The following is a 24,578-nucleotide window of genomic DNA, read 5'->3' on the forward strand; positions in this document are numbered from 1 at the left end:
TCTCCACGGACGCGCGACCAGGGCAGCGCATCGCCATGATATGGGCCTGGCTCCCCGAACGAGGGAGGGCAGCGCGCGCAGATGCAGCACTACTCCCGAACTCACCTGCGGACTGCATCCTGGCGGGCTGCAATTCGGTGGCGGCCGCAATCCTGAGCCCTAACTGCCCCAGCCCTAACTACACGCCGCTATCCGGCGAGCTCGGCGTCGCGCTCGCGTTTCGAGTGAATGGCTCGTCTGTGATCGTTGGCTTTCGTGCGTTGCTGGCAGAAACGGTCAAATCAGGCGGAGGAGAAAGCGCGCCCGCCTGACCCGTCGTTTCCTGTGCTGGAGTGTCCCCGAGATGTGAGGTTCGAACGACTCACCCAAGACCACGCGCTTGGCCAGTGCGATGCTTTGCGTGTTCCCGGCCAGGGCTGCTTATGTAACTGCCGCCCCATCGAACTTCATTTGGCGTTCCCCGCTGCCTTTTCTGCTGCTGCCTCTCGCAGAACAGAACACAGTGCTCGGAACTCCACATGTGCTGTACGGGAAACTTCGTTGCTTTTCCTGCAAAGCTCTGCTGCACCGACCTATCCGTACTCTCTGTTGCAACACGTCTTCCCACACACGCGCACAGCTTGCCGCTCTAGTGGGCGGAGCGGCTGATCGACCCTCGATTTCCCTGTCGGCAGAATGCAAGTAGCCAATGACGTATCCCCAATCACGGCAGAGTTCATCCAGCCCTGATCAAACCATAGCAGGGCTACGTCGATAGCTGGTTAGGGCAAGCTCCGTGATCAATTGCAACTCCCCACTTCACCTCCTGCATTGCCGCATCAAACGCGCTGTGCGCAATCACATGCGCTGACATGCATTATTTCCGTACTCGTGGTCTGAAAAGCAAACAGAACCAGGCATGAGATTTTGAGCTTCGAGAGAAAAAACGCAATGCCAACCCACCGATAACGTAGTCGCCTGAAGCTGCAGCTTTCTTTCTGTACATACATACAAATGTAGCCAATGCGGTTTGATGAGACAAAACTCCTCTCCAGAAAACAATTGTCACTCTTCCTCTCTCTCTCTCTCTCTCTCTCTCTCCCTCTCTCTCTCTCTCTCTCTCTCTCTCTCTCTCTCTCTCTCTCTCTCTCTCTCTCTCTCTCTCTCTCTCTCTCTCTCTCTCTCTCTCCCACACGTACATCAGACCGATCTGCTGTCACTTCTACGAGAAGAAATACACAGCCTCTCCCCCATGACTGCTTACAGTGCGACCGGATTTCCCGCATCAGGCACGAGTCAATTCAACCTCGAGCAGCCCTAACTCGAGCAGTCACGAAAGCAATAATAAGGTCTAAAGAAGAAGCACAACCCTAGCTACTCATCGGAAAAACCAACGAGGTTTCCCAACAATGCGGCTAGACCAGGAACCCTGGCATCACTCACACACGTGCAATTGCGACTTCATTGACCTCAGTTGTTACATGATCAGGTTGAGGCTGAAGTAGAGCCCACTCTCAGATACCCGCTCATCGTTATGCAACAGGTCAGCAGGAGGGACGACTCATTGCTACAAGTACTTCACATTCTTGACAGATAGCTCGGAACTGAAAAGTAGCGCACAAGGAAGCTCTCGCCAGAGAAAGTCTTACATGTCAGTCTCTAGCTACCTTTTTCACCAGTGCTATGTCTCGTGATCCGCCAGATCAGGACGCTCAACACTACATAATGATAGTTACACAGTACAGCCTCGGCGATGCCACTCCCTAGCATGCCTTTCCATCATCGGGTTGCGCACAAATGACGCTGTATCGGTTCTGTCTCGACCGGCCTAAAGTCTTCTGCGATGAGACTGACCTGCCAGCACCACCAAGCGATCCGAGAGACATTCCAGAATGACGAATCCTCGACAAAATGACGGTCCTTGATTGATGAACGACCAAAATGTGTCATGCGAGGACAATTGGGCAGACTGTGCTTCTAGCGCCGCGCATACAAAGCTTCATCGAACGGCCGACGTCCGGGCACTTCGGTAGGACTCCTAATCTGCTGAGCGTGGAATCCCGGCGGCAAGTTGGGAGGGCCTCCAAAGAATCCAGGAGGGGACATTGGTCCAGCGTTGAATCCAGGTGGCGCCTGCTCGCGCTGCTGCTGGAACGTATTCACATTGGCAAAGCCAGGAGGGTAGCGTGGCATCTGATTGAAGCCTGGAGGCGGAGGCGCGCCACCTCCCACGGGAGAAGTGAGTTGATGGAAATCTGGCTGGCTGTGTTGTTGAGGTATGTGCATCTGCTGCAGTGCAGGATGACCAGACATGCGCCTCGGGGGCTGCTGCTGCTGCTGCTGCTGCTGCTGCTGTATCTGCTGGCGCTGGGCTAGTTCAGCATATTGCTGCTGGCGGCGTAGTTGGGCCTGTTGTGCTTCTCGTTCCGCTTGCTGCTGGGCCTGCTGATGGGCTTGACGTTGTTGCTGTGCAAGCATCGCCTCCTGTTCCGGATTATAGAACCCAGGCGGCGCGCGAGGTTGTGGGCGTTCTTGTAGTTGCGACATTTGCTCATGGCGCTGTTGCTCGGGTCCATAGTTCCTCATCAACTGCTCCTCGAATAGGCCTGGTGGCTGCTGTGGGCCGCGTGGCTTCGGTGCAAAAGTTTGGATTGGTCCTTGTGTCTGCAATGGTTGCTGCTGTTGAAGCCATCGCTCCAGCTCGACCTGGTCAATACCGCCATTGCTCGGGATTGCCTGCTGTGATGGCGGGCGGGACGACTTGGGGTTCTTGAGCAGATTGAGGAGATCCTGGCTTTGAGAGCTGGTCGTCTGTGGTCTGTGGCGTGGTTGTTGTGCGAGCAGATCTTGGATATTTCTATCAGGCGATGCCGCACCTCGTGAGGGCGGGTCGAATCTGTTGTAAAGATCGTTCGGCCGACCAGATGTTGGCCGTGGCTGCTGCTCTCGAAGTGCATTAAAGGGTATGCCAGTAGGCTCGGGTGACATCGTAGACTCTGGGGCCTGTGTTCGAGCCAGCTGTGGGTGGCTTGGTTGTCGTTCCGGCTGCTTGTTGCTGAGCATATGGTTAGGACCATCTGAAAGACTGCTGTGTGAGTTCGCCATGACGCTGTCTCCGGGAAGAGGCGGACTGCTCTGTTGCGGTGACTGCAAGCGCTCAGGATTCTTGTCCTGTGCGAACATATCCGTGAATCGGCTCTTTCGACCTCCTGGCAGAGTTCCGCTGGAGGTCATGCTCTTCGGCGGAGGTGGCGGTGACGTCGGGACGGGTTCTGCGTATGAAGGAGTGATATCTCGGGATGTCTCTGGTGCAGATGGTGCTTGATTGATCTTAGTTCCACCAAGCATTGCAAGAACGCGATTGAAGCCCTCCTGATCCTCAGCTGTCTTAGATCCGTTGGCAGCTGGTGTGGGCTGCGGTTCCTCGACTGGCGCTGGCGGTGGGGTAGGCTCGGCGGGTTTGAACATGGAAGCAAATCGGCTGGTCTTGCCCTTCCCAGGTGCTTTGGCGCCAGAAGATGCTGTCGCTGCAGAAGGGGTGATAGTGCCGGGCGTGGTGATTGCTGCCGCAGCACCAAACCCACCGAAGAGACCACCCTCGAAACCATCAAGCTTGAGAGTTGGTTTGGCCTCCGCTGCTGCAGGTACGCTGGCAGGCTCTGGGGTGGGAGCCTCTTCTTTCTCCACCTTTGGTTTACCTGCCATTTGTCTCTTCCACTCCTCGAAATCGTCTTGCGTTCGTGCGGTAAAGCCCAGCTCTTGATCTTTTTTCACGACCGGATCATCCATCCACTCGGGCTCCTTCTCATAATGGTCACGATCCCGTCGAGCGGCCTCGCGCTCACGCCAGCCACCGCCTGTTCGATTGCCATTGGGTCTGTCCTCTCTGCTCCAGCGCGGATCATCTTTGTGACCATAGCCATTGCGGCGCTCACCATCGTTGTCCTTGTCGTGTCTGCCGAAACCTCGCTTCTCGTCTTCGAACTCTCCTTGTTGTCTCCTCTCACGAACACCACTCCATCGATCCTTCGTGTCTGCACCATCCTTCTCAGGTCCACGGCGATTGAGCTGACGATCAGAGAAGAATCGGCTGCGCATAGAGTCCGGCTCGTCACTATTCGTGGCATCTGTACCGTTCTTGTCGTGGAAATCGGAGAGCTTCGTAACGTTTCTGCTGCTCGGGAACATGTTTCGCGGAGGTCCCAAGGAGACATCATCTGCGCCGCACGTTAGAAGACTCGCACACCGCAACAAAAGCTCGATACTCACCGCCACTAGCGTTTCGTAGTGTGCTGCCCCTCGAGGTCAAGGTAGGGCGACCGGTGCTGAATGCGCCCATCGGACTGCCCTCGGCCGCTGCAGCTCCAGCCAACCCTGCTCGCGTCTGTCGTCCCTTGCCGAGCGCGCCATCATTGCTCTTGTGGCGCTCGTGATTTGCAGGTTGTGGTTGTTCACTATGGGCGATCCTTAGCTTCTCCCTCTTGCCGTCTTGCTCGAGGTACACATACTCTATCCACTGCTCGATGGCAGGAAGGTTGTCGGGCCGACTAACAAGCTTGCTGGACGACAGAGCAATGAGTTCTTCTCGGGTGTAGCGGCGGACTGTGGCCATTTTCGGAAGAGTCGAGTGCAGACTCGCTCACGCGTGATGTTGTTGTCGTAGTCGAAAGAGCTGCGCAGAGCGGGGTGCTCGAGCAGACGCTCGCGAGCGCAAGCCAGCCGCCGCTGTCGACGTTGGCGCCGCTGGACGAACAGCAGACACAGGTTCCTATGGCTTGTCGTTCGCGGAGAGCTTTGTGATGTCTGGCGACAGCGCGGCGTGTGTCCAATTCGGGTGCGCGCGTGACTTCGGTGGCCACAGCACCGGATGACGCTGGGCGGTCTGCAGAACGGCAGTGGCCGAGGCAGGCGATGCTGCGGGCGCGGCTGTCGAGATGGCGGTGGTTGTAGGTATGTAGCGGTGGTGATGGCGGTGTTGCTGTCGGGGGTTGGTGCTATGACGCGGCGTGGTGATGGGCAAAGCTGTGGGTGGAAGTGTGCAGCTGGGAAACTTGTCTAGAGATCCATGCAATGTGTGGAAGACCCTGATTCAAGCGATGAAGCTGCCTAAGATTGATTGGCCCATGTGAATCGCTGTTGTTCGCTGTCAACGATGCACGACAGTTTTGGAATGTGTTCGAAGGTCATGGAGTTGGAGCAAATGTTTGGCGTACATGGATCGAAAAGGGCCTTCGATTGCCTCGTGGAAAGAGTGGTGCGCTGCGTCATTTAATGCCGTGCCGCGGATCTCACTTCCCGATGCTCATCAGATTCAAACACCGCCAGTCTAGCTAATGCAGCACAACTCTCTGGCTGTCAAGTTATTCTAAAGTGCCTTCCATCTGTCGCGGTGAGCTTCTGTGCATACTGCACCGTTGCTGCGAAGACTCGCTCAAGCCGCGCGCTGCGTCCCACGCTCAGAAAAAGTTGCTATTAGGATCATGACCTCCGTAATTCTGTCCAAACCCTGACATGGACTCGTTTCCAATGTTGTCGAGATCCATAAATTCCTCCAATCCCGAAGTGCCTGCGTCTACCCCATGATCTCCGGACTCATCTGCAGTATCGAAGCGTGGATCGATTTCGATGGGCTCGGAGCTCTGGAGTCCAGGATCGAAGTTGTCTGACTGCGGAGGCTGCACTCCGTCCTCAATCTTGGTTTGTGGAGGGATAGAAGCGCCAAAGGCTTCGCGACGCGTTTCTTTGCGATTATTCTCGCGCGGCAGACGCGGCAGGTTTTCCTTGCGATTGCTATTCAGGCAGTCTCCACGACTATTCATATAGAGTGAGGCCTCCTGAGTTTCGCCCTTCGTGAAAGTATCGTGCCATGGCTGTGGGTGAAGGATGGGCATGATGATGGAGGCTTCGTACCATCGACCCTTGATGTCGTTGAGGTCCACGCGTTGTTGAGGAGTGATGAGTTTCCAATAACTCGCTGTCCTCTTCACTTTGACCGACTGAGCGTTGCGGACTTGCAGATCTTTCTTCATCCTCTCAGGCAGATGTGGGTTGTTCTCAGCCGGTGTCGGCATCGCAGGGTTCATGTGCTGCACAGTCGCCAAGGAGTACACGTCGCCGACAAGGTGCACGGTTTGCTGTACGAGTTGTTGATTGGTGGGCGACAACCGTTGGCGCTCGACAATGGAGGTAAGCACCAGGACATCTGTGCCGGATCCAATACTGAGTCGCACGCTTTCTCCACACCAGATCTTCTCTGCGCCGAGGAAGATACCGTTGTAGTGTGTTTCCACAACGTTCGCCTCCGGACGGGAGCTGTTGTTCTTTCCCAACAATGTATAGGAGCAATCGACCATCTTGGCTGCCATTATGGAGCCATCGACTTCGAGATCCCCGTTGCCATACTTCTTTTGCATGAGACCTTGCCAATCAGCGTTCTCGTAGCGTGGCGGATTTGGCTGATCGTTGAGGCCCACGTTGAGGAATCTCGGTACACTCCACGCCAACCAGGGCCGAAGTTCATTGTGACCCTGCTTGACTGAGACTTGAGGATGATTGCCAGGATAGGACAGGGGCTGAACTGCATATAGCAGCGTGTTCATGTTTGTCCACCTGCGGACCACCATGCCAATACCCCAGGCTGGACCACGAGAGAACCAGACGAGTTCACCTGCACGGTACAGAAATTGGCCGTACTTGAGATCGAGCGCCTGATCTTGGGACTTGGGCACAGGCAGAGGCGATGGTCCAGTTCGGGGCGGTTGTGCCGATGGTGTGCGCTGTGGCGGAGGGGCGGCTCTGGCACTTTGAGCGCTCAGCTGCGCTGGCATTGTCGCGGGCAAGTCGGCATCCAGCTTGACTGGTCTCTCTATTTTGGTTTTCGCGCCAGGTACAACATTCTCCAAGTCTTCGGGGGAACAGAGCTTGCAGGAACAGTTGTCTGGGTCACCACTCTCATCGGTACAAAGCCACAGAAGATGTGGGAAGAAATCGTTTGGGCTACGAAATCGCTTCCTCCGTCCGGCGGGATGTCCGTACAGGTAGGCGTCCTGTCTGTCATTTTGTCCACCAGTATGCGTCTTATTCTTCACCTCCGTCTGTCCATCACGCTCGGTTTTCTTGACATGCTCGTAAAGCCGATAGTTCTCTGGCAGCGTCACCAGCATGTAGCCATTATCTGTCTGGCGATAAGCACGGGAGATAGCCAGCCCGTTCATCTGATCTATCACATACTCACCAGCTCCGGACTTGTCCTGATGCTGAAGCTCTCGCGCTAGCATGCCACCCAGCTTTCTGCGCCAGTCGACGTGTTTTTGCTCTTCTGGCTGCACCTCGCGGTAGAAGTCTGCAACGCCATTCTTGTCCGGCTTCTGATCGAGCTGGTCGTCGGTCGGTCTGTTCAGCTCCGTCCGCTTGCCTTTCGCGATGACCTCCAGCTTGCCGTCGCTTCGTCGGGGATACAGTGGGTAGAACCGTGCCATGACTGCGAATCGACCACTGGGCAGAATAGCATTCAACTATTCTCGTGAGGTGCCGAGACAGCTCCTCGTCCAGGTCGCGTGCTATGTCATATTCTCTGACATTGCAAGGATTGATGGAGGGCTCATGGATGGAGTGGTTCATGAGGCTCAAATTTAGGGTTTGGAAAGCCGGAGCAAATCCCTGTGCAGATCATCGCGCTCGGACGCGTCGCGGCGCGTTGAAGTCGAAAGTGCAGCGCGGCCGTTGCATGACAACCATCACTGATCCTCACACGTGCCATTGGCAATTGATCTGAAGCGCAAGCAGTTGGACTTTGCTCATTGCCTGCATCTTCATCGTCTCCTGGCGCACTTTTTTGCACATCCCCGGCGCGGGCAGGTGCATTCCTCCCAAACGCTCACCACCCCTGTCCGGCACGCCACCGCGTGAAAGCCAGGCATCAATCACAATTGAAGCAGAAAAGAAGAAAGAGCTTCGTAGCTCCTCCCCGCCATGGACAGTCACGTCGACCTCGACGACTTCGCCACCACACCTCCGCCCAAGCGACGAAAACTCATCCCCATCGTGACCAAGCCGTCACCGAACCGGCTGTCACAACTGCTTTCCATCTTTGGCGCTCGAAAGTCATTGACATCAATCAGCGCAATGAATCGCGCCTCCGTCGGCGGCCATGGACTTAGGAATGCCACGGCTGTGTCCTACGCTGAATCACCAAGCTCCTCACCTCTGAGCTCACCACGGGCTACTTCAAGTTTCGAGTCTGACGGACAGGATGATTGGGATGACGCCATGGACGGCGAAGCGAGCGAAGATGAATTGTCTTCAGAAGACGTGATCCATGGTGGGTGCCTCGCCGTTACTCGATTGCATGTACCAACGTAAACTCAGCTGTACCACGAGGCTCGACTGCCGCACTGCAACTTCCATTGCCGTCCAGATCCAGGAGAGGCAATGTGGACTACTCCCGCGTGGTTCCAGCACAACTGCAGAAGAAACCAACAAAGAAGAAGAGAGCCACTGCTCGACTGCTCAAGTCCGACACCAACACCAGCGCTCCAGCCAAGGGTCATGGCGCCACAGCACGAAATCTTGTGCGTCAAGACATTGCTCTTCACACTAAGCCAAAGCGCGATGCCTTCCTTCTGGCTCACGCAGACTATTTTGAGCCACTTCTGCCTCAGAACAACTACATTTCCAAACTAGCACGCGCGCAAACTGCAGAAAGCCAAGCCATCGTTAACTACGTGGAACTCCACGAACAGCCGACAGGCGTTCAGGCAACGATGAAGCCATACCAGTTGCAGGGACTCTCCTTTCTCGTTCACATGTTCGACAACGGCATGTCAGCTATCTTGGGAGACGAAATGGGCCTGGGAAAGACACTCCAAACGTTGTCACTGTTTCAATACCTGTCTGAGAACAAACCGACCACAGGTGAACACCGTCCCAACCTTGTCGTATGCCCGTTGAGTGTACTGTCATCCTGGATCGCCGAAACGAAGAAGTGGGTACCCGGAATCAACGTGGTACGTTTCCATGGCCCGAAAGCAGAGCGAGAACGTATCATGAAAGAGTGCATGGCTCGCAAGACGCGCTCCGACAAGGCGTCGCAGCGCAGCAACGGCGAGGCAGACGATCGGATCGACCTTTTCGTCACCACATACGAGACATTCTGTGCAGAGGCTGGCTGGTTCAAGCGAGCTTTCGTATGGCGTTACTGCGTGCTCGATGAAGGACACAAAATCAAGAACGACAAGTCCGACATTGCTTCTGCGCTGCAAGGTCTCAGTGCGGAGTACCGTCTGCTGCTGACAGGAACACCATTGCAGAACAACTTGAAGGAGGCGTGGGCCCTGCTCCACTGGCTGCTCCCTGAAGTTTTCACCGATGACACTGGCGACGCATTCCGCAAAGCATTCGACTTGACGAAGGGCACTGTATCAACGTCCTTTATGGATGACGCCCGCCGCCTGCTGGAACTGATCATGCTCCGCCGCATGAAATCCAGCCCGGGCGTCAATCTTGGTCTTCCGCCGAAGGAAGAGATTCTCCTGTATCTGCCGTTGACGCCGATGCAGCGATTCTGGTACACGAGATTGCTTACCCGGGCCGACAATGCAACACTGTCCGATCTTTTCGCGGGCGCACAAGACAAGGAAGCGGAGCTATTGAAACAGGAGGGACAAGACGAACAACTTGCACTACTCGAGCAAGCTGGCGAAGCACTAACCAGAGCTGAAGACATTGACACCACCGGTGTGTGGGCTGAGTCAAAGGCTATCATGGAACAAGCGATGGAAACCCAGGACGTGGACAAGCGGAGCAATTCTTGGCAGAAGCTCATGAATCTCCTAATGCAACTGCGAAAGGCATGCAATCACCCCTACCTTATACCAGGTGCCGCTCCGCTGCAATACGACATTGGTGACCACGTCAAGAATGCCTCTAGCAAGTTTCTGGTCCTTGACAAGTTGATCGAAGAGCTTGCTATCAAGCAGGGCAAGAAGATCTTGATATTTTCCGGCTTCACGCGTGTGCTGAACCTGTGCGAAGAGCTCTTCGCTACCAAAGGCGCCAACACCAGCACTGGTCCCTTTCGATTCGCGCGCCTCGACGGCGGCACGAGTCGTGCTCAGCGGAACTTGAGCATCCGACTCTTCAACGACACGAAGAGCGACTACAAAGTCATGCTTCTATCGACAAGAGCAGGTGGTCTTGGCATCAATCTCACCTCTGCCACCGACGTAGTCTTCCTGGACGAAGACTGGAATCCCCAAGTGACACTCCAAGCCGAAGCGAGAGCGCACCGCATTGGACAGACCAAGAAGGTGACGATCTACAAGCTATGCACTTCCGGAACAGTTGAGGAACAAATGATGGGACGCATCCGAAAGAAGTTGTACCTCTCAGCCAAGATCACCGAGAGTATGCGCAACATTCATTCTGAAAACTCTTCGGCCAAAAAGCGCAAGCGCGAGTCAAGCGACCGAGCGACTGCAGAAGATGATGCTCCTCATCTCGATACCGCATCCTTGCAATCGCTCTTGCGTCGCGGCGCACAGACACTTGCTAGGCCTGAGGTGCCTGTCAACGAACTTTTGTCATGGGATTGGGCGACGACACTCGAGAAGTGCAAGGACAAGCCACTTGATGCCCCCATGAGTGATGAAGTCGATGAGGTTGATGAGCAGCAGTGGTTGAACACAATGGAAAAAGTTGAGTGTGCTGTGTTCGAAGGCAAGAAACATCAAAAGGAACTCGACAAGAAAATGGAGGAAGCGACGGATTTGAACCGCGCTGATCGTCGCGCTGGCAAGAACACTACAGTGGAGATCGATGGCTTCATGATCAACAAAGAGTCCTTGAATTGCGCCGACTGGGAAGCAGTCCCGACTTTTGCCGGCAAAGATCCTCGCTTGGTAGAGTACAAGAAGGAGAAGAAGCCCCCAATCCAGCATCAAGAGTTTTGCCAGTGTTGCTGGGACGGCGGCGAGATCTATACTTGCTCTGGATGCCCTCGAGCATATCACACTGGATGCCTGGACAAAGAGTGGCAGGCGAAGATGAAGTCCACATTCCAGTTCCACTGTCCTCAACACCAATGTCGGGATTGCGGTGGCAAGACGAGCGATGTTGGAGGCATGGTGTATCGCTGCCGCTGGTGCGAGAACGGTTTCTGTGAAGACTGCTTGGACTGGGACACAGTGAAGCTCGTTGGCGACTCGCTGCCAGAGTTCGAGATGCGTGGCTTCGGGAAAGTCGCTCAAGCATACTTCATCGAATGCCCGCACTGCGTTGAGAGAATGGCAGCAGATCCAGGCGATGCCAAGGCCATTGCGCGTGAGCGCAAGCGTATTGAGCAAGAGTACGAAGAGTACCTTGATGCAGATGAGCCTTCGCCTGGCCTGGTTTCTACTGCGGCTGCCGAAGACACCCCGGATACGTTGAGCGAGGCCGCGACGCCTAAGTCCGAGCCTGAGCTGCCACATGCTCATCCAGTGAAGAAAGCAAAGACCCGCAAGCAAACGAAGATGGTGGAAGTGATTGATCTTGACTCAGATTGAAAGGATGTCGGAAAAGGATCTTGTCTTTCAAGGAATTGACACCGCATAACTTGACACGAAGCTACGAAAATGGCATGGAGGAACGACGGCATGATCATTGATGCAGGCATATTGCGCTTGTCCAGGTCTCGTGCGATTTGGAGCAAAGGATGACAGGAGAAGTCTGTCTTCTACCTTGGCCGGGCCTGATTTTGCGTTAGCTCTGCGGTGATCAGCAATCGCGAAGATGCAGCTTGTGCACGAGGCACAGGGCTTCCATTCAATGCATCGAAGGAACTTGCACATTGCACGCGTTGTACAATAGAATTGAGACCAAAAGCGTCGTCACGCAAACTTTGAATGTAACAGTAAATGAATCGCTTGGAACTTTTCTACAAAGTACGAAACCTTACAATCCCGAATCGTCCATCTCATATAGCCTGCCGGGCTTATTCCAATATTGCCTCCACCCATCACAAGTCTTCTCGTAATCTCCAAGATTGCCGAGAGCTGCCTTGACTTCATCTTTCCTTTCCAAGAATTGCATGCTCAGTCCCGCTCCAACATGCCATGGAATATGACAATGCATCAACCACATGCCTAAACAATACGAGTCAGTACCATATTCTCAGAAGGAGCAATGTTGGAAAAAGTGTAAGAACTCACCAGGATTATCCGCCGGAAACCCAATAATCAACCACCCACCTCTCGGCAACGTCGCCGTATCCCTCCTGGGAGGATTATCAAACTTCAACTGACTAACCTCTCCATTCCACGTCCCCATCTCTCCAGATCCCATGACATAAAAATCATGACCATGTAAATGAATCGGATGCGGTAGATTGACAAAATCCCCTTGTTTGGTTTGAATTACCCAAAATGTCCATTGATTCGGTTTTTGTACGATTTCGATCACGTTTTGTTTGTCGGCGTAGGTGTTGTTGGAGTCTAGGACTTGGCCGAGTGTGGGATAGGACCAGTCGACTCGCATGTCGGAGCCGTCGATGAGCCATTGGACTAGGGCGCCGCCGGAGGCGGTGGTGGTTTGGTTGAAGTCTAGTTCGATGTTTTGGCGTACGGCGTTGAATTCGGAGGATGGGACTGTGTTGTTTACGTAGGGGCGCACGGTTTCGTCGTAGCAGCCTGTGGATTTGGTGATTTCGGAGACGGCTTGGGTGGGGTTTGAAGAGGGGGCTCCGTCGTAGCGGATTATGCTGAGGATTTTGGTTTCCATGAGGTTGCGGCCGCAATCTGTGCCTACGTCTGCACGTAGCCAGTAGTTTCCGATGGCTTGGTCGGCTTTGATGATTATGTCGGCGCGTTGGCCGATTTGGAGGGAGACGGATTTGGTTACGTAGGGTTTTATGGGGACGAAGTCGGAGGTTATGACGGTGAAGTTGTGTTGGTCGATGGAGATGTGGAAATGGTTGTCGATGCCGGTGTTGATGAGTCGGAGGCGGAAGCGTTTTCCTTTGGTGACTTTGGTGACGTGGTACGCTCCTCCGCCGTCATCGCGTTTCATCGTGCCGTTGATGAGGCCGGTGTCGGGAGTTGGAGGGCCTCGTGTGCTGTGCAGCGCAATGACATTGGTCGCGAATGCAGTCTTGTAGAACCAGTCTGTGAAGGTCAAGGTACCAAGGTCGCTATCGTAGTTACTCGTTGCCGGTCCATTGATAACAATGGCACCAACGATTCCATCACCATACTGTGCAGAGTAATGGCTGTGGTACCAAGAGGTGCCGTGTTGTGTGCACCGGATGATGTACTGCTTGGTCTGGCCAGGAGCAATAGGGCATTCAGTCACGCCATTCACGCCGTCGTGCTGACAGGTGTTGAGCTGACGAAGTCCGTGCCAGTGAATGGATGTGCCATTGTGTTCCAGTGAGTTCTTGACATTGATAATCATGCGGTCACCCCACTCTGCATAGAGTGTTGGACCAGCTAACATCGTCAGCTTTGTCTTGGTAGACACGTTCTGGGAGGCTTACGATATTGTCCATTGATGGCCATCACTATTCTGTTGAAGCCATCAGGAGCCATGTCGGTTCTATTCGTTATTTCCAGATCGTAGTAAACATCGCGTCCAGTGCTGGGTGACTTGGCATCGAAATCAGTGGCGATGGAGAAGCCTGTCGACCAACAAGCTCTCGTGTTGGGGGCATTTTTGCACGCTGCATCTCCTCCAGTCTGAGGTGTCCTGCGGGCAAGCGACCCTTCCTCGGGAGGAGGTATTGCTTCGAGCGCGCCAAACTCGTTCACGAATTCAAGTGGCTCGGGGGTAGGATTTGCAAGGGTTGGTGAAAGAAAAGCGCATGCTTGTGCAAGCAAAGTGAAAGTTGAGAACCTCATGGTATGAGAAATGAAGCAAGAGATGTCTCACCTTCTGATCAGCAAACCATTGTCGACAACAGCAGTCCTTATAGGAGGGCCATGTCTTCTATCACGGTCCCAAGATAGGTACTCCGCCTTCGGGAACATTCGCCACAGACGGCGCTCAGCTGAACGGAGGCGTCGGGCTGGCAGGTGTCCGCTGTCTAGGCGAAATGGACTAGCTCACGTCGTACATCTGATCTGCTCCTCGTCTTGGCTCTCGGTTCAACAGCCTTGCGAAAATTGCACGAGGCTGCAGAGCCAGTGAGACGACCAATGCTTGGTAGTGCTTGGCTGACCCGTTTTGGGGAATTTCCAAGAAGCGCCGGCCAGCTGAGTCGCAGTCACAAGTATGCTTGCAGATCAGAATTAGAACACGAGACTATGGCAGTCGGGAGCATGCCGACGTGGTGCTTTGCGAGCGTGGCTGATGCATGCTTCTATGGGTCGGATGGAGCCAGAGCACGCTCCAATATTGCAGGATGGAGTGCATGCACACCGCTCTGCATCGAAGATTCCCGCGCCACCGTCATGATCGAGTGCTCGTTCGGCGAGCAACATGCAGTGTAACGTCGCATGTGCTCTATGTCGCGAAGAAGAGTTATAGATGAACTTTGAAGCGTGCGGAAGATCCGGGTCTCCTAGAAGGGAAGTCATCGTCTTCTATTGCCCACTCATCCCTGCGAACTCTCCCGTTGCATCCAGCTTCGGCTTCTCGCCATACACCTTCTCGTGCTGGCCCAGCAAGGATGGAGCTGCGCGGCGTTGTGACCCATTATGCGCAGCTCGCGAACAATGGGCGATGAGGATTGTCTGCTGAACATGCACGTGGCGTAGCAGTAAAGGGAGGATTCTGCTCCTGCGCAGTGTAGAGGAGGATATCGTGACGTTGGAGATTGCACCCCTGTCACGGCGTCTATTCTGGGGCAAGTGGGCCGCGCCGTCGGCGTGTCCCCGAGCCGCCATTCGCCAACGTTTTGTCGCGTGAAGCTTCGCTACCACTTGCGTCCGGAGTTCCGCATCCTTCTTGTTCTTCTCTTCACCATGCCCTTGTCGTCGTCGCGAGAGGATGCGGCGCTACTGCGCATGATGCTGCCCGGAAATGCAGTGAGATATTGAACGGCCTTGCGCTTGGCATTAGTCTTCGTTCAGCACTGGAGAGCTGTCTGCGATGCCCACATCGAGTGCTGACACGGGGGCAGTGCAGTCGAATACAGAGGAAGATTGTCATGTCGCCCGACTATTCTGATGAGCGGAACTAGGCAAAGAGGAGCGAATCCGACACAGACCGCCGCCGCCCCGCAGTGGATCAGAGGCTCTGGCGCTGCTGCTCCCGGCCCCATGCCATGCTGCTCTATGACCAGCACTCGCACTCGCACTCCCGGCACGGGCATCATCGCCACAGTAGTGCGGCTCTCACGCGGCGTCCCTGGCGAAGATCCATCGTCAAACAAGATGTGTGCATGCTCTGGCTCCGGGCCCGATCTTGCTGCACTGCCCTCCCTTGCCTGCGAGCACATGTCGCGAAGGGATTGGGCACTCTTTTCCCCGATTCCTGCAATCACACCTGCATGCAACATGCAATCGCCCGCAGTTCTTGTCTGCGAGAAACTTCGCTACTTGCCTCGTTCGGAAGTCATCCTGTCTATTTGTGGTGCCTCCACTCTGTGACATTCTCGTGTAATCACGCCAGTGAAGCGACGATTGTCGAGCCACGCCCTCTTGGCAAGACACAGAGAGGTCCCGACTCACCGGTGTCGATCACTCCGTATCGCTGGATTCATCGTGTTGAACGCCAGAAACATGGCCATCACGCGAGCTGTGCGAGCATAGGATCCTTTGCTGGATTCATTGTGAGGTAAAACACGAGCCACCGCACATAGGGCTGTCCCTCGCCAAGCATAACGAGCTATTCCGATGCCACTGCTTCCCCATCCGAAGACCAGCGTCACTGGGGCGGTGATGAGCAGGCGTGCCGATGCTGCCGTTGAGGCGCTTAGTACTTATCTACTGACATGCTCTACGCATTCTGCTCGCTTCATACCAGTCTGCTGAATTTCCTTCAATCATGCTCGCTCTTCTTCTTGCTGCCGCGGCAGGCACCTTTGTCAATCAGATCAGCGCTCAACAATTTCAAGATGTTAGAAGCGAACGAAGTCTTTCAGCAGGCTTGCTGAGAAGGCAATCGACGGATGACGACTTTGAATATGACGAAGACAGCATCTGCTACAGCTATGGCATCGACTTTCAGCACAACGGCACCTACTTCATCGATTCACGATCAACGGATCCTTTCACGGTTGTCTCTCAATTCAAGCAATGCGTGCCGGATACGTCAGCCTACGTTCTCCTTGTTGACAACGATCATGATGGCGTGCAGTATGAGTGTACTGGCGTGCCAACGACACCCGACTTGACAAACCAGATGTCCAGTTGCCCTATCACTAAGAGCGAGATGACTTCCGGTTCGTGGTCGGTGATCGTGATTGGAAACAATGGCGACGGCTCGCCCTTCGGGTGGCAACGGGACTTCACTCTCACTGTTGGGGTACCTGTGACGACGACAACAACATCTACTGTGACTTACACACAAACAACAACTCCTTCAACCACGATCACTAGTAAGCATACGTTCCTCCGATTTAGCTGTCCACCCACTAACCAGTTTTCTCCAGCCACATCTACTATCCAGACTACAACAACAGTTCCAAATAAGTCAACTGTCACACTCCCGGCATCCACCAGAACAATCACAGTCACGCCCAGAGCCGTGATCACCACGAGTACTAGATGGCTCACCCGCACCATCAACACTTGGACCAAGACCCAGAGCAAGGTGACAAAGACCGTCGTCCCGACTTGCACAATACCGCCACGACCAAGCCAGCACGATCCAAAATGCCGCATCATACCAACCATCATTCCAATTCCACAAGGCCTCCGCATCGCCCCGGCCAAAGACAAACGAGCAGAAGATGTCCCTCTGGACAACACCCTCCGCAAACGAATCGAAAACAACACAGCATTCAAAGCTCGTCTGGCCCGCGAAGCAGCCCTCAAAAAACGCTCCCCCGACGCCCCAACAATCACCTCCCAAGCCAACGAAGTCATCAACGCCACAACAACAGTCACAGCACCCGTCTCCACAATCTCAGATATCAAACTCACAACTCTCACATCAACAATCACTGATCCACCGCGTACTGTGCGATCTGGAACTCAAACTGTCACTACAACTCTTCCTCAGAAGACAAGGACAGTGGTAAAGATTGGGCATACGACTGTGACGAAGACGAGGACTATGGCTGTGACTTGGACTTATACGACTACTGTTAGTCCGACGTCGAGTGTTTCGGCTTGTACGAGGAATGGAGGCCATTTTGAACTTAAGTAGGAATGTAGTAATTGTTGTAGAGATTAAGTTAACGAGTAATGGCTTTCCTTTGGATTCGATGCAGATAGATAATGACAGGATATCTGATATGCTTCATAATTCGAGCACCACGGTGCAGCGGGCAGTTGCTTCAGTCTCACAAATCAGACCCGATGTCGGCGGCCTAAGCTTGTGAGACAGCTCCACATCTCAAATGCAAAGCCCACATCCGCGTCTTCACACGCCTCACTGAAACCACGAACAAGACACGTCATGAACAGAGATCAACGCGTCGAAAGACATGACAAAGTATCCTGCTGCACCTGATCTAGTATACAGAACAAAAGCAGAAGCAAGACCCTCCAAGACATGATCCAACACGCTCCGACACCTATTCCAACCCATTCGCCACCACTTCGCTAAGAAAAACGCCTTCAATCATGCAAATGTATCACGGAACTACGTTCGAGCCTCCATACGCCACATGAACCGGAAGAATTGTGTGGATCGGCTGTTGAGGAGGTGCATTGCGGTTCCCTATCTCGGATGCAGATGCAGCAGCCACGTTTTGACGCGGAGCCGGAGCTGGAGAAGGCTTGATTTGCAACTCCGGGGAACTGTTGATGGCTGTCCAAGATGGCAAGCCATTAGGGGTCAGGTATTGAAAATGTTGATGAGACATGCGGGTTCCGGCGAGGTTGTGGCTTTCGGCTCGGTCTAGACTAACGGCATGCTGTGTGTCCTTGGAGGCGTGCGAAGGCGTGGCCTTTCTTTCCAAGGGCGATGCTTCGTGGCTTCGCCAAAAGGGCTGCGGCTGCGCAGTGGATGAGGCAACGCCCGGGGAGTGCAGCCAAGGTCGATGCATTTGGTTCACGACCGTTGTGCCATTGGAGCTGCTTCCGTCCCTGCGTGTTGGGCTCGCGACGTTTGGAAGCACTGCACCCTGTCGCGGGCTGGACTTTGACATAGCTTCATTGATCAGATTGTCGAGCCCAGAGGGCTTCCCGCCTGGTATCTCTTCTTCGGTGATCTCGAGGTACCCTCCACCTCCATCTGGGATGAAGTGACGTGCGGGTAGCACTTCAAGATCGATGACTGGCAACACGCGGTGCACGTGATGATGGTTGTGCACGTCTCGGGATACTGCACGCTGGACAATCTCAATGGGCTGGACGACATGCTTCTCATGCGTGACCGCCGGAGACCAGATTACGGCCGTGTGAGTTTCTTCGCTGTCTTTCAGATTGAGAATGCCATCGTCTTGCAGCGACTTGATGATTCTAGCATTACGAGCAGCATTCTCTTCCAGAGAGCTTGCGGGGAGCTGTCCAGGAGGCGCATGATAAGGAATTCCGGGCAGCTTCTTGTCGAGGCTGGCTTTTGTCACCTAGTCGGATGTCAGCATATAAGGCAGAGAAAACGCACACTATGGTTCGCTGCGACTTACATGCTGCTGCCGAACCGGGACGTTCGGGCTCCTCAATATTGCACCAGCACCGGAGCTAGACGACTCCCTCTTCGGCCGCATGGAGCTGCGCAAATTCTCAAAGCTGGACTTGCGACTCACGGAGCGATCGCGCCTACCGCTTCTGTGTCCGGATCCACTGTGGTTTGCTGCTTTCCTAGGCGTGCGCAGAGTCGTCGACAAGTGAGTATTGGAATGCGATCTGATGCTCCTGCTCGTGTCTTTCCAGAGGTCCTCCCAGGTCGGCGGCTCCCACTCAATCGTCGGATCGTCCGTTAGTAAGGCAAGATCTCCTGTCTGCAGCGCATCCCGAGTCGCTTGTTGCACCTCGTCTGTGTCCGATTCCTCGAACTCTTCATCTTCGTCGTCTTGACGCGGGGGAAGCATAACATGATCTGGCAACTTTGCTGTTGGGTTGACTTGGGTTTGCGAGCGCACATGGCACAGTCTTGCGATTTTCGGCGCCGGCTGGCTGTGAATGCGACGATGCGTGCTGGCGTTGGTTGCGGTGTCGTTCGCTTTGCTTTGCGAGTGGTCTTGCAGGAGCGCTGTTGCTGTCGACAGAGAGCTGCGTCTTCGTGTGCGCTGCCTCTCGCCATTGCCAGAAATATGCTGCTTGATCTTGCTTGAGGTTGTGTCGCTCGCCGCTCGACTTCGTCCCTTGGGCGGGAAGAGCCTCCCTATGATCTCCTTGGCCCAAGAAGACATTGCGCGGACTTCGAAACTCTCTGGTGTACCACAGGGCCTGATCAATGAGGCTTGTGTGGTGTGACTCTCGCTGCTCTCGTTTCCAACGGCGACAGGGAGTCTGCCAGCGTGACTTCTCTCACTCGAGGCGCACTTTCTCAGACCGAAGCAAGAAACGACCACGCGCGGCCTCGTGGCTCCCTTGTCTGGGAGAACGGCAGGTACATGACTTCCACTCCTTTTCTCTGTTGACTTCTCTTCTTCCGCATCTCTGCACTCTTCTCTCGCATCGCCTTTCTCATCTTCGCAGCAAGTTCACCATCTTGGACGCGCATTACTCACCAGCACACATACCCTGCACATATACCCACCCGACACATCGTACTCTGACCTCTCCACATCACAATGGACGAGGCAAGAAAGGCCGTCGAGGCCTTCATGGCTCGCAATGGACGCCACGATACCACTGTCCATGAGACTGTTGCACCTGCAGTCACCCAGGAAGTCCTTACGAGAAGGGAACATCAGGTCCGTTTTCATCGTGCCTTGGACTGATGCGAATTTCTCTGCTGACATGTTTCGTAGGACATCACTCGCGCTGTCGACAAAGAGTTCCATCAAGACCATTATCACACCTCTGTTCAGCCTATCACGACTGAAGAGCATCGTGAAGAACAGCACCATGCTGTCGTCCAGCCTGTTGACGAGCACAACTTCGAGCATGATGACCCAGCTGAGACCACCAAACACCTCGCTGCTGTGGATGCGGAGCACAGGGACACTTTTGAATCTGTGGTAGCCGAGCGGACAACAACAGAGCTGCCCACGATCGAAGGCCAGCACATTCATCACCATGTCCATGAAAGAATTCAGGTATGTGGATACGATTGCTATGCCTCCGATCAATGCTAAGCTTTGTGCAGCCTGTCATCCAGAAGCAGACGTTCGAGTACCACGTCTTCCACGTCGTCATGCCCGTCCGAGAGATCCATCACAATGCAGCACAGCATTACTCCACTTCTTCGCTGCCGACTGTCACCCTCGATGACTTCAAGCGAGCGGGTGGCCAGCTCAATGGCCGCGAGGAACGTTACGATGCCTTTGAGGGAGAACCGCGATCAGTCGGCCAGGCTCATGGAAGCCCACTCGCAGCCGCGCCGGGCTCTGGTAGTGCGACTGAGTATGTCGCTTTCCAACTCACTTCGTCCGATGCTCACTGACACTGTCTGTAGCGCTTCCGCGTCCGCGCCCAAAGCGCCCGCCGATGGATCCGCGGCAGCTGCTCCAGCTAGGCCCTCAAGAGTAGCGACATTTGCGAATCCGCTCACCACGACGCCGGCACCAGTAGCAGCGTCTCAACAGGATCCAACGACAATTGCATCTCGCACCGAAGCGAACTCCGGCGTCTTCCGTCCTCCTACTCGGGCCCCCACAGCTCCTGCCACACTTGCGAGTGCTTCAGCTGCAGCGCCAACTATTGACAACTCAACTGTACCAGCCCCACAGCCTGCGGCTCCTGCTCCCGCACCAGCTGCTGCCGACAATGCTGCCACTGCTCAGCCAACGAATGCTGCAGCCACACAGCCTGCCGTCGCCCCTGCGGCTCCCGCTCCACCAACCCGTGATCCGGCTGCCCCAGCATCACTTAACGGCGGGCCTGGTGCAGGCACTCTATCGATGCAGCCTGACGGCAGCATTGCCTCGAACCACCCCTTGATGCGACCTCCCACTTTGCTGTCGCAAGACGCATACCGTCAAGGCCCTGGTAGAGCTAGTGCCGTCCGGCCACATGCCCGCCACGTGAGAACAACGTCGACCTCGATGAGAACGAGACCAGACAGGACACCATCGGCTCCAGCAGACCGTCCGGCGGCCTCGGATCCGGCCGACAGGCCACTACCAGGTGCGCCACAGTAGTTTGGTCTTGACTGGTATGGAGATGGGGAAAGTGAACTCGGAAGACGCCTAGGTTGGTTTGATGATTCTCTGTTGTGAACCTGGGATGGTGATGGAGTGCTTGTAACCTGATGCAATGGCACCAACACCTGTGCAGGAGCTAGGAAGTACTCTCGAATACATCTGCTGTCTCGTTCCTACTTCCCGGCCGTACATACTCAAGTCTTGATTGTATCACGGCGTGCATCTCCACTCTGGTGCGCCAAAGAACGCTATCAAACATGCTCACACAAACGGGAAGTGCAGTGCGGACTCGTACAGATACCTGTTGTGGGTTCCAACCCAAGCTGCTGTCAAGCTGATAGACTGGGACAGAAACTCTTCGCCTTCTGGCCGCCAACGAGAACGTAGGTAATGCTATCGTCTGCGTCCTACGTGCACTACCATCCTCAGGTATATCAGCATAATGTAATGCCATGTTATTACTTCTCTGATCTGATCGATGCCTAGATCGATTGGCGTGCAGGCATGCAACCACTGCCAACGGCCTCGAGTCACAGGCAGGCAACGTTGTTCATTCACTCACACTGGCGCCAAGCACAGCGTTGATCACATGCACAGGCACATGCAGTCACCAACGCCGCATCACTGGCCACAATGAGTGGGTCACGGAGTGAACGAGCTGCTGAGATCCACACCTGGGTATCATAAACAACTCTCTTGTTTCGCTCGAGCCATTGCACTTTCACCAACTACCAGTACAAGGCGGCTTTGCACCAACGCTCAAACATTGTCAATTGGCTCACTGCTCATACACACCGGCGACACCATGGGACTCACACCGAGAGAAAAGATCGAGCAGATACAGCGCGAGGCTTTCCTGCGCGGACTCCACACTGGCGAAGCACAGCGTCAGAACGGCAGACCTGTCGAGTTTGTCACTCTAACGCCAAACGACGATGGTGGCGACACTATTCTGCCCTTCGACAATCCACGCGCGTCAAACAACTTCAACGGCTTTCGTCCAACGTTGCCGACACTTCCTCGCGCTCCCACTTCAGCGGCGCCCGGACCCAGCAACGGCTTTCAGCCCCGACTGCCGACTTCTGCTCGTGCTGAAACCCCAGTAGTAGCTGGACCTAGCAACTCTTTCCATCCACAATCGTCGACAAACTCACTGCTCCAATTCAAGAAACTCGAGAGCCCAGCCAGACGCCTGGTGACAAAGACATCGACATGGGCCTCGACGACTTCATTGCTTCCGAGCCACCGACCATGAAGGGTGAGCAAAAGCGTAGGCAAGACTCGGCATTCGCGACCTCTCCGCAAGGCTCCAATGGACTCGAACCTAATGAGGGCTTCGAAATCGAGCGCCGTTCAAAGAAGGCCAAGCTAGTCCCTGAGGAACCACAAGTGTGGCTGTCGGCGCTGGGCAATTTGAGAACGGGTTTGCCTGGCCCTTCTACTCCCCCAATTGCCACTCGAGTCCCAGCAGCACCTCAAGCTTCCGCAGCTCATAAAGCACTCTTCGCAACTCCAATGGAGTTCTTCACAACTTTGTCAGCTTTCGCACCTCCTGAAGCCGCTGGATCTTCTGAAGCTGTTGCATCTCCTGAAGCTGTTGCATCTCCTGAAGCTGTTGCATCTCCTGAAGCTGTTGCATCTTCTGAAGCCGCTTTATCTCCTCCGGCCTCAGCGTCTCCTGAAGGCGCCGCATCCTCTCAAGCCGCCACATCTCCTCCGGCCTCAGCACCTCCTCAGCCTCTTCCTCCGAACGCATCAAACGCTGCACCACTCCAAGACACCGCCACACCTGGTCCATCTACCTCATTGAGCTCCATCCAAGCTCAAGCGTCTGCCAATCCTGGACTTCCCTCGGCAAGCACTTCCAACGCCGCCCCTCCTCAGGCTGCTTCCGGTGTTCCTCCCACCACGAGACAGGTCTCTCTCCACCGAGACATGACCCCCTACGTTGGTGCTCGCCCGATCCCGCAGTGGCTGACTGACTTGGCACGCGAGATCCAAGCTGCCGACACAGATCCCCAGGGCCGACCGAAGACCGCGGCGCTCAAGAAGGTCACGAATACTTTCGTGAGGGATGGTCAGACTCTATCTCACTTCTCTCCTGCTTCGGGTGTCTTGAGAGTCGGCGCTAGGTGGTCGCCTCTGTGGGAGTGGTGGATGGATACGAGGGTGTTGACTCCGGCGCAGTGGTGGAGGGTCAATGAGGTGGATTGGAAGATGAAGAGTGAGGGGTACAAGGAGTTGCCCAATGGGTGTCGTGGGGTGAATGTGCCTGCTGTTTGAGAATTGAGTGGCGAGGGTGTGGTTGGAGAGGGTGGTGACGAGAGTGCAGCTGGAGAGTGCGATTGGAGATTGCGCTTCAAGGGGTTGGTGAGGAGATTCTCTTGCTTGCACACACTGGATGTGTTTTTTCCTTTGATGGCCCGCTTGAGTAGACATGGTTCTCACACTCGTTTATTGGAAGTTGTTACATAGAAAAATCAACACACGCTTCTGTCATGAGCTCAAACTTGCGTTCAAACACTCGTCCTTGCCCCAGCCGTCTTATTCAGATACTTCCGCGCGACTTTCTCCTTTTGCGTAGGATGCAGTCTACTTCTCGTTCAATATGCTGAGACACTGTGTGTGCTCGACATAATCTATTCAGAGACTGACCGAGTGATCTCCAAAACTGCTGAGACAACGCACTCAATGATAACGTAGTGAGAGATCAAAAAAAAAAAAATCAATACTCATGATCTGGACGTGTCACCGCCCAGTGCCCTTTTTTCCATTTCATCTTGCTGTGCGAGACTAGTATGCAGTTCTGCAGCAGATCACGCCTTCAACAACGGACAGTTCAAACGCGTGTCTCGGAATAGTGCAAGCTTTGTTGGAGACAATAAACACAAGATTGTTGTCTGGCGTCGAGAACAAAGAATCTTGTTGCAATGTGGGTTGTCTCAGAGGGAGACACGTGTGCTCGTTTGTCTCCGCTAAGCAGACGCGCCTTCCCTTTCAGCGACAGCTTCGCTGCGATTTGGCAAGCAGAAGGCATGCATCCGGTATTCAAGAAGGCACTTGCGGAAATAACTTTCTGCTCTCTCATTCTTTAGGCATCCAGCAAGGCGAGCACTTTTATCCATATATTCAATGCCCACGAAGCTGTTTACACGCGAACGTGGCTGCCAATTCCACCACCAGCATTCGACGCAATGGGATACATCGACAAGGTCTATTGTTCCCTCAATCTACATCCAGCTCATCTCGCTGACTTCTGGTA

At 54.5% G+C, this 24,578-nt stretch overlaps 8 protein-coding genes across 8 annotated transcripts; 4 read left to right on the top strand and 4 right to left on the bottom strand.

Moving 5' to 3' along the window:
• Nucleotides 1-1,956: 1,956 nt before the first annotated feature.
• On the bottom strand, nucleotides 1,957-4,591 carry CKM354_000456800 (uncharacterized protein; the record flags this gene model as incomplete). Its single annotated transcript, XM_044799808.1, has 3 exons — nucleotides 1,957-4,196; nucleotides 4,249-4,433; nucleotides 4,488-4,591. 3 exons carry the CDS (start codon nucleotides 4,589-4,591, stop codon nucleotides 1,957-1,959), a joined length of 2,529 nt encoding a protein of 842 aa, XP_044655743.1.
• An 844-nt stretch (nucleotides 4,592-5,435) lies between these two features.
• CKM354_000456900 (uncharacterized protein) lies at nucleotides 5,436-7,457 on the bottom strand (the record flags this gene model as incomplete). Its single annotated transcript, XM_044799809.1, has 2 exons — nucleotides 5,436-7,153; nucleotides 7,214-7,457. The coding sequence occupies 2 exons, from the start codon at nucleotides 7,455-7,457 to the stop codon at nucleotides 5,436-5,438; spliced, it is 1,962 nt and encodes a 653-aa protein (XP_044655744.1).
• Nucleotides 7,458-7,950: 493 nt separating this feature from the next.
• On the top strand, nucleotides 7,951-11,522 carry CKM354_000457000 (uncharacterized protein; the record flags this gene model as incomplete). The annotated part of the gene is made up of 2 exons (XM_044799810.1): nucleotides 7,951-8,299; nucleotides 8,347-11,522. The coding sequence occupies 2 exons, from the start codon at nucleotides 7,951-7,953 to the stop codon at nucleotides 11,520-11,522; spliced, it is 3,525 nt and encodes a 1,174-aa protein (XP_044655745.1).
• A 388-nt stretch (nucleotides 11,523-11,910) lies between these two features.
• CKM354_000457100 (uncharacterized protein) lies at nucleotides 11,911-13,850 on the bottom strand (the record flags this gene model as incomplete). Its single annotated transcript, XM_044799811.1, has 3 exons — nucleotides 11,911-12,101; nucleotides 12,168-13,442; nucleotides 13,490-13,850. The coding sequence occupies 3 exons, from the start codon at nucleotides 13,848-13,850 to the stop codon at nucleotides 11,911-11,913; spliced, it is 1,827 nt and encodes a 608-aa protein (XP_044655746.1).
• Nucleotides 13,851-15,939: 2,089 nt separating this feature from the next.
• CKM354_000457200 (uncharacterized protein) lies at nucleotides 15,940-17,265 on the top strand (the record flags this gene model as incomplete). Its single annotated transcript, XM_044799812.1, has 2 exons — nucleotides 15,940-16,492; nucleotides 16,547-17,265. The coding sequence occupies 2 exons, from the start codon at nucleotides 15,940-15,942 to the stop codon at nucleotides 17,263-17,265; spliced, it is 1,272 nt and encodes a 423-aa protein (XP_044655747.1).
• A 430-nt stretch (nucleotides 17,266-17,695) lies between these two features.
• Nucleotides 17,696-19,417, bottom strand: CKM354_000457300 (uncharacterized protein; the record flags this gene model as incomplete). Its single annotated transcript, XM_044799813.1, has 2 exons — nucleotides 17,696-18,631; nucleotides 18,692-19,417. The coding sequence occupies 2 exons, from the start codon at nucleotides 19,415-19,417 to the stop codon at nucleotides 17,696-17,698; spliced, it is 1,662 nt and encodes a 553-aa protein (XP_044655748.1).
• Nucleotides 19,418-19,801: 384 nt separating this feature from the next.
• Nucleotides 19,802-21,313, top strand: CKM354_000457400 (uncharacterized protein; the record flags this gene model as incomplete). The annotated part of the gene is made up of 4 exons (XM_044799814.1): nucleotides 19,802-19,924; nucleotides 19,982-20,269; nucleotides 20,320-20,576; nucleotides 20,629-21,313. 4 exons carry the CDS (start codon nucleotides 19,802-19,804, stop codon nucleotides 21,311-21,313), a joined length of 1,353 nt encoding a protein of 450 aa, XP_044655749.1.
• Nucleotides 21,314-22,121: 808 nt separating this feature from the next.
• On the top strand, nucleotides 22,122-23,599 carry CKM354_000457500 (uncharacterized protein; the record flags this gene model as incomplete). Its single annotated transcript, XM_044799815.1, has 2 exons — nucleotides 22,122-22,421; nucleotides 22,505-23,599. 2 exons carry the CDS (start codon nucleotides 22,122-22,124, stop codon nucleotides 23,597-23,599), a joined length of 1,395 nt encoding a protein of 464 aa, XP_044655750.1.
• Between the last annotated feature and the right edge of the window lie 979 nt (nucleotides 23,600-24,578).

Source organism: Cercospora kikuchii (assembly GCF_019650295.1).
Source record: "Cercospora kikuchii DNA, contig_00003, whole genome shotgun sequence".
Lineage (NCBI taxonomy): Eukaryota > Fungi > Ascomycota > Dothideomycetes > Mycosphaerellales > Mycosphaerellaceae > Cercospora > Cercospora kikuchii.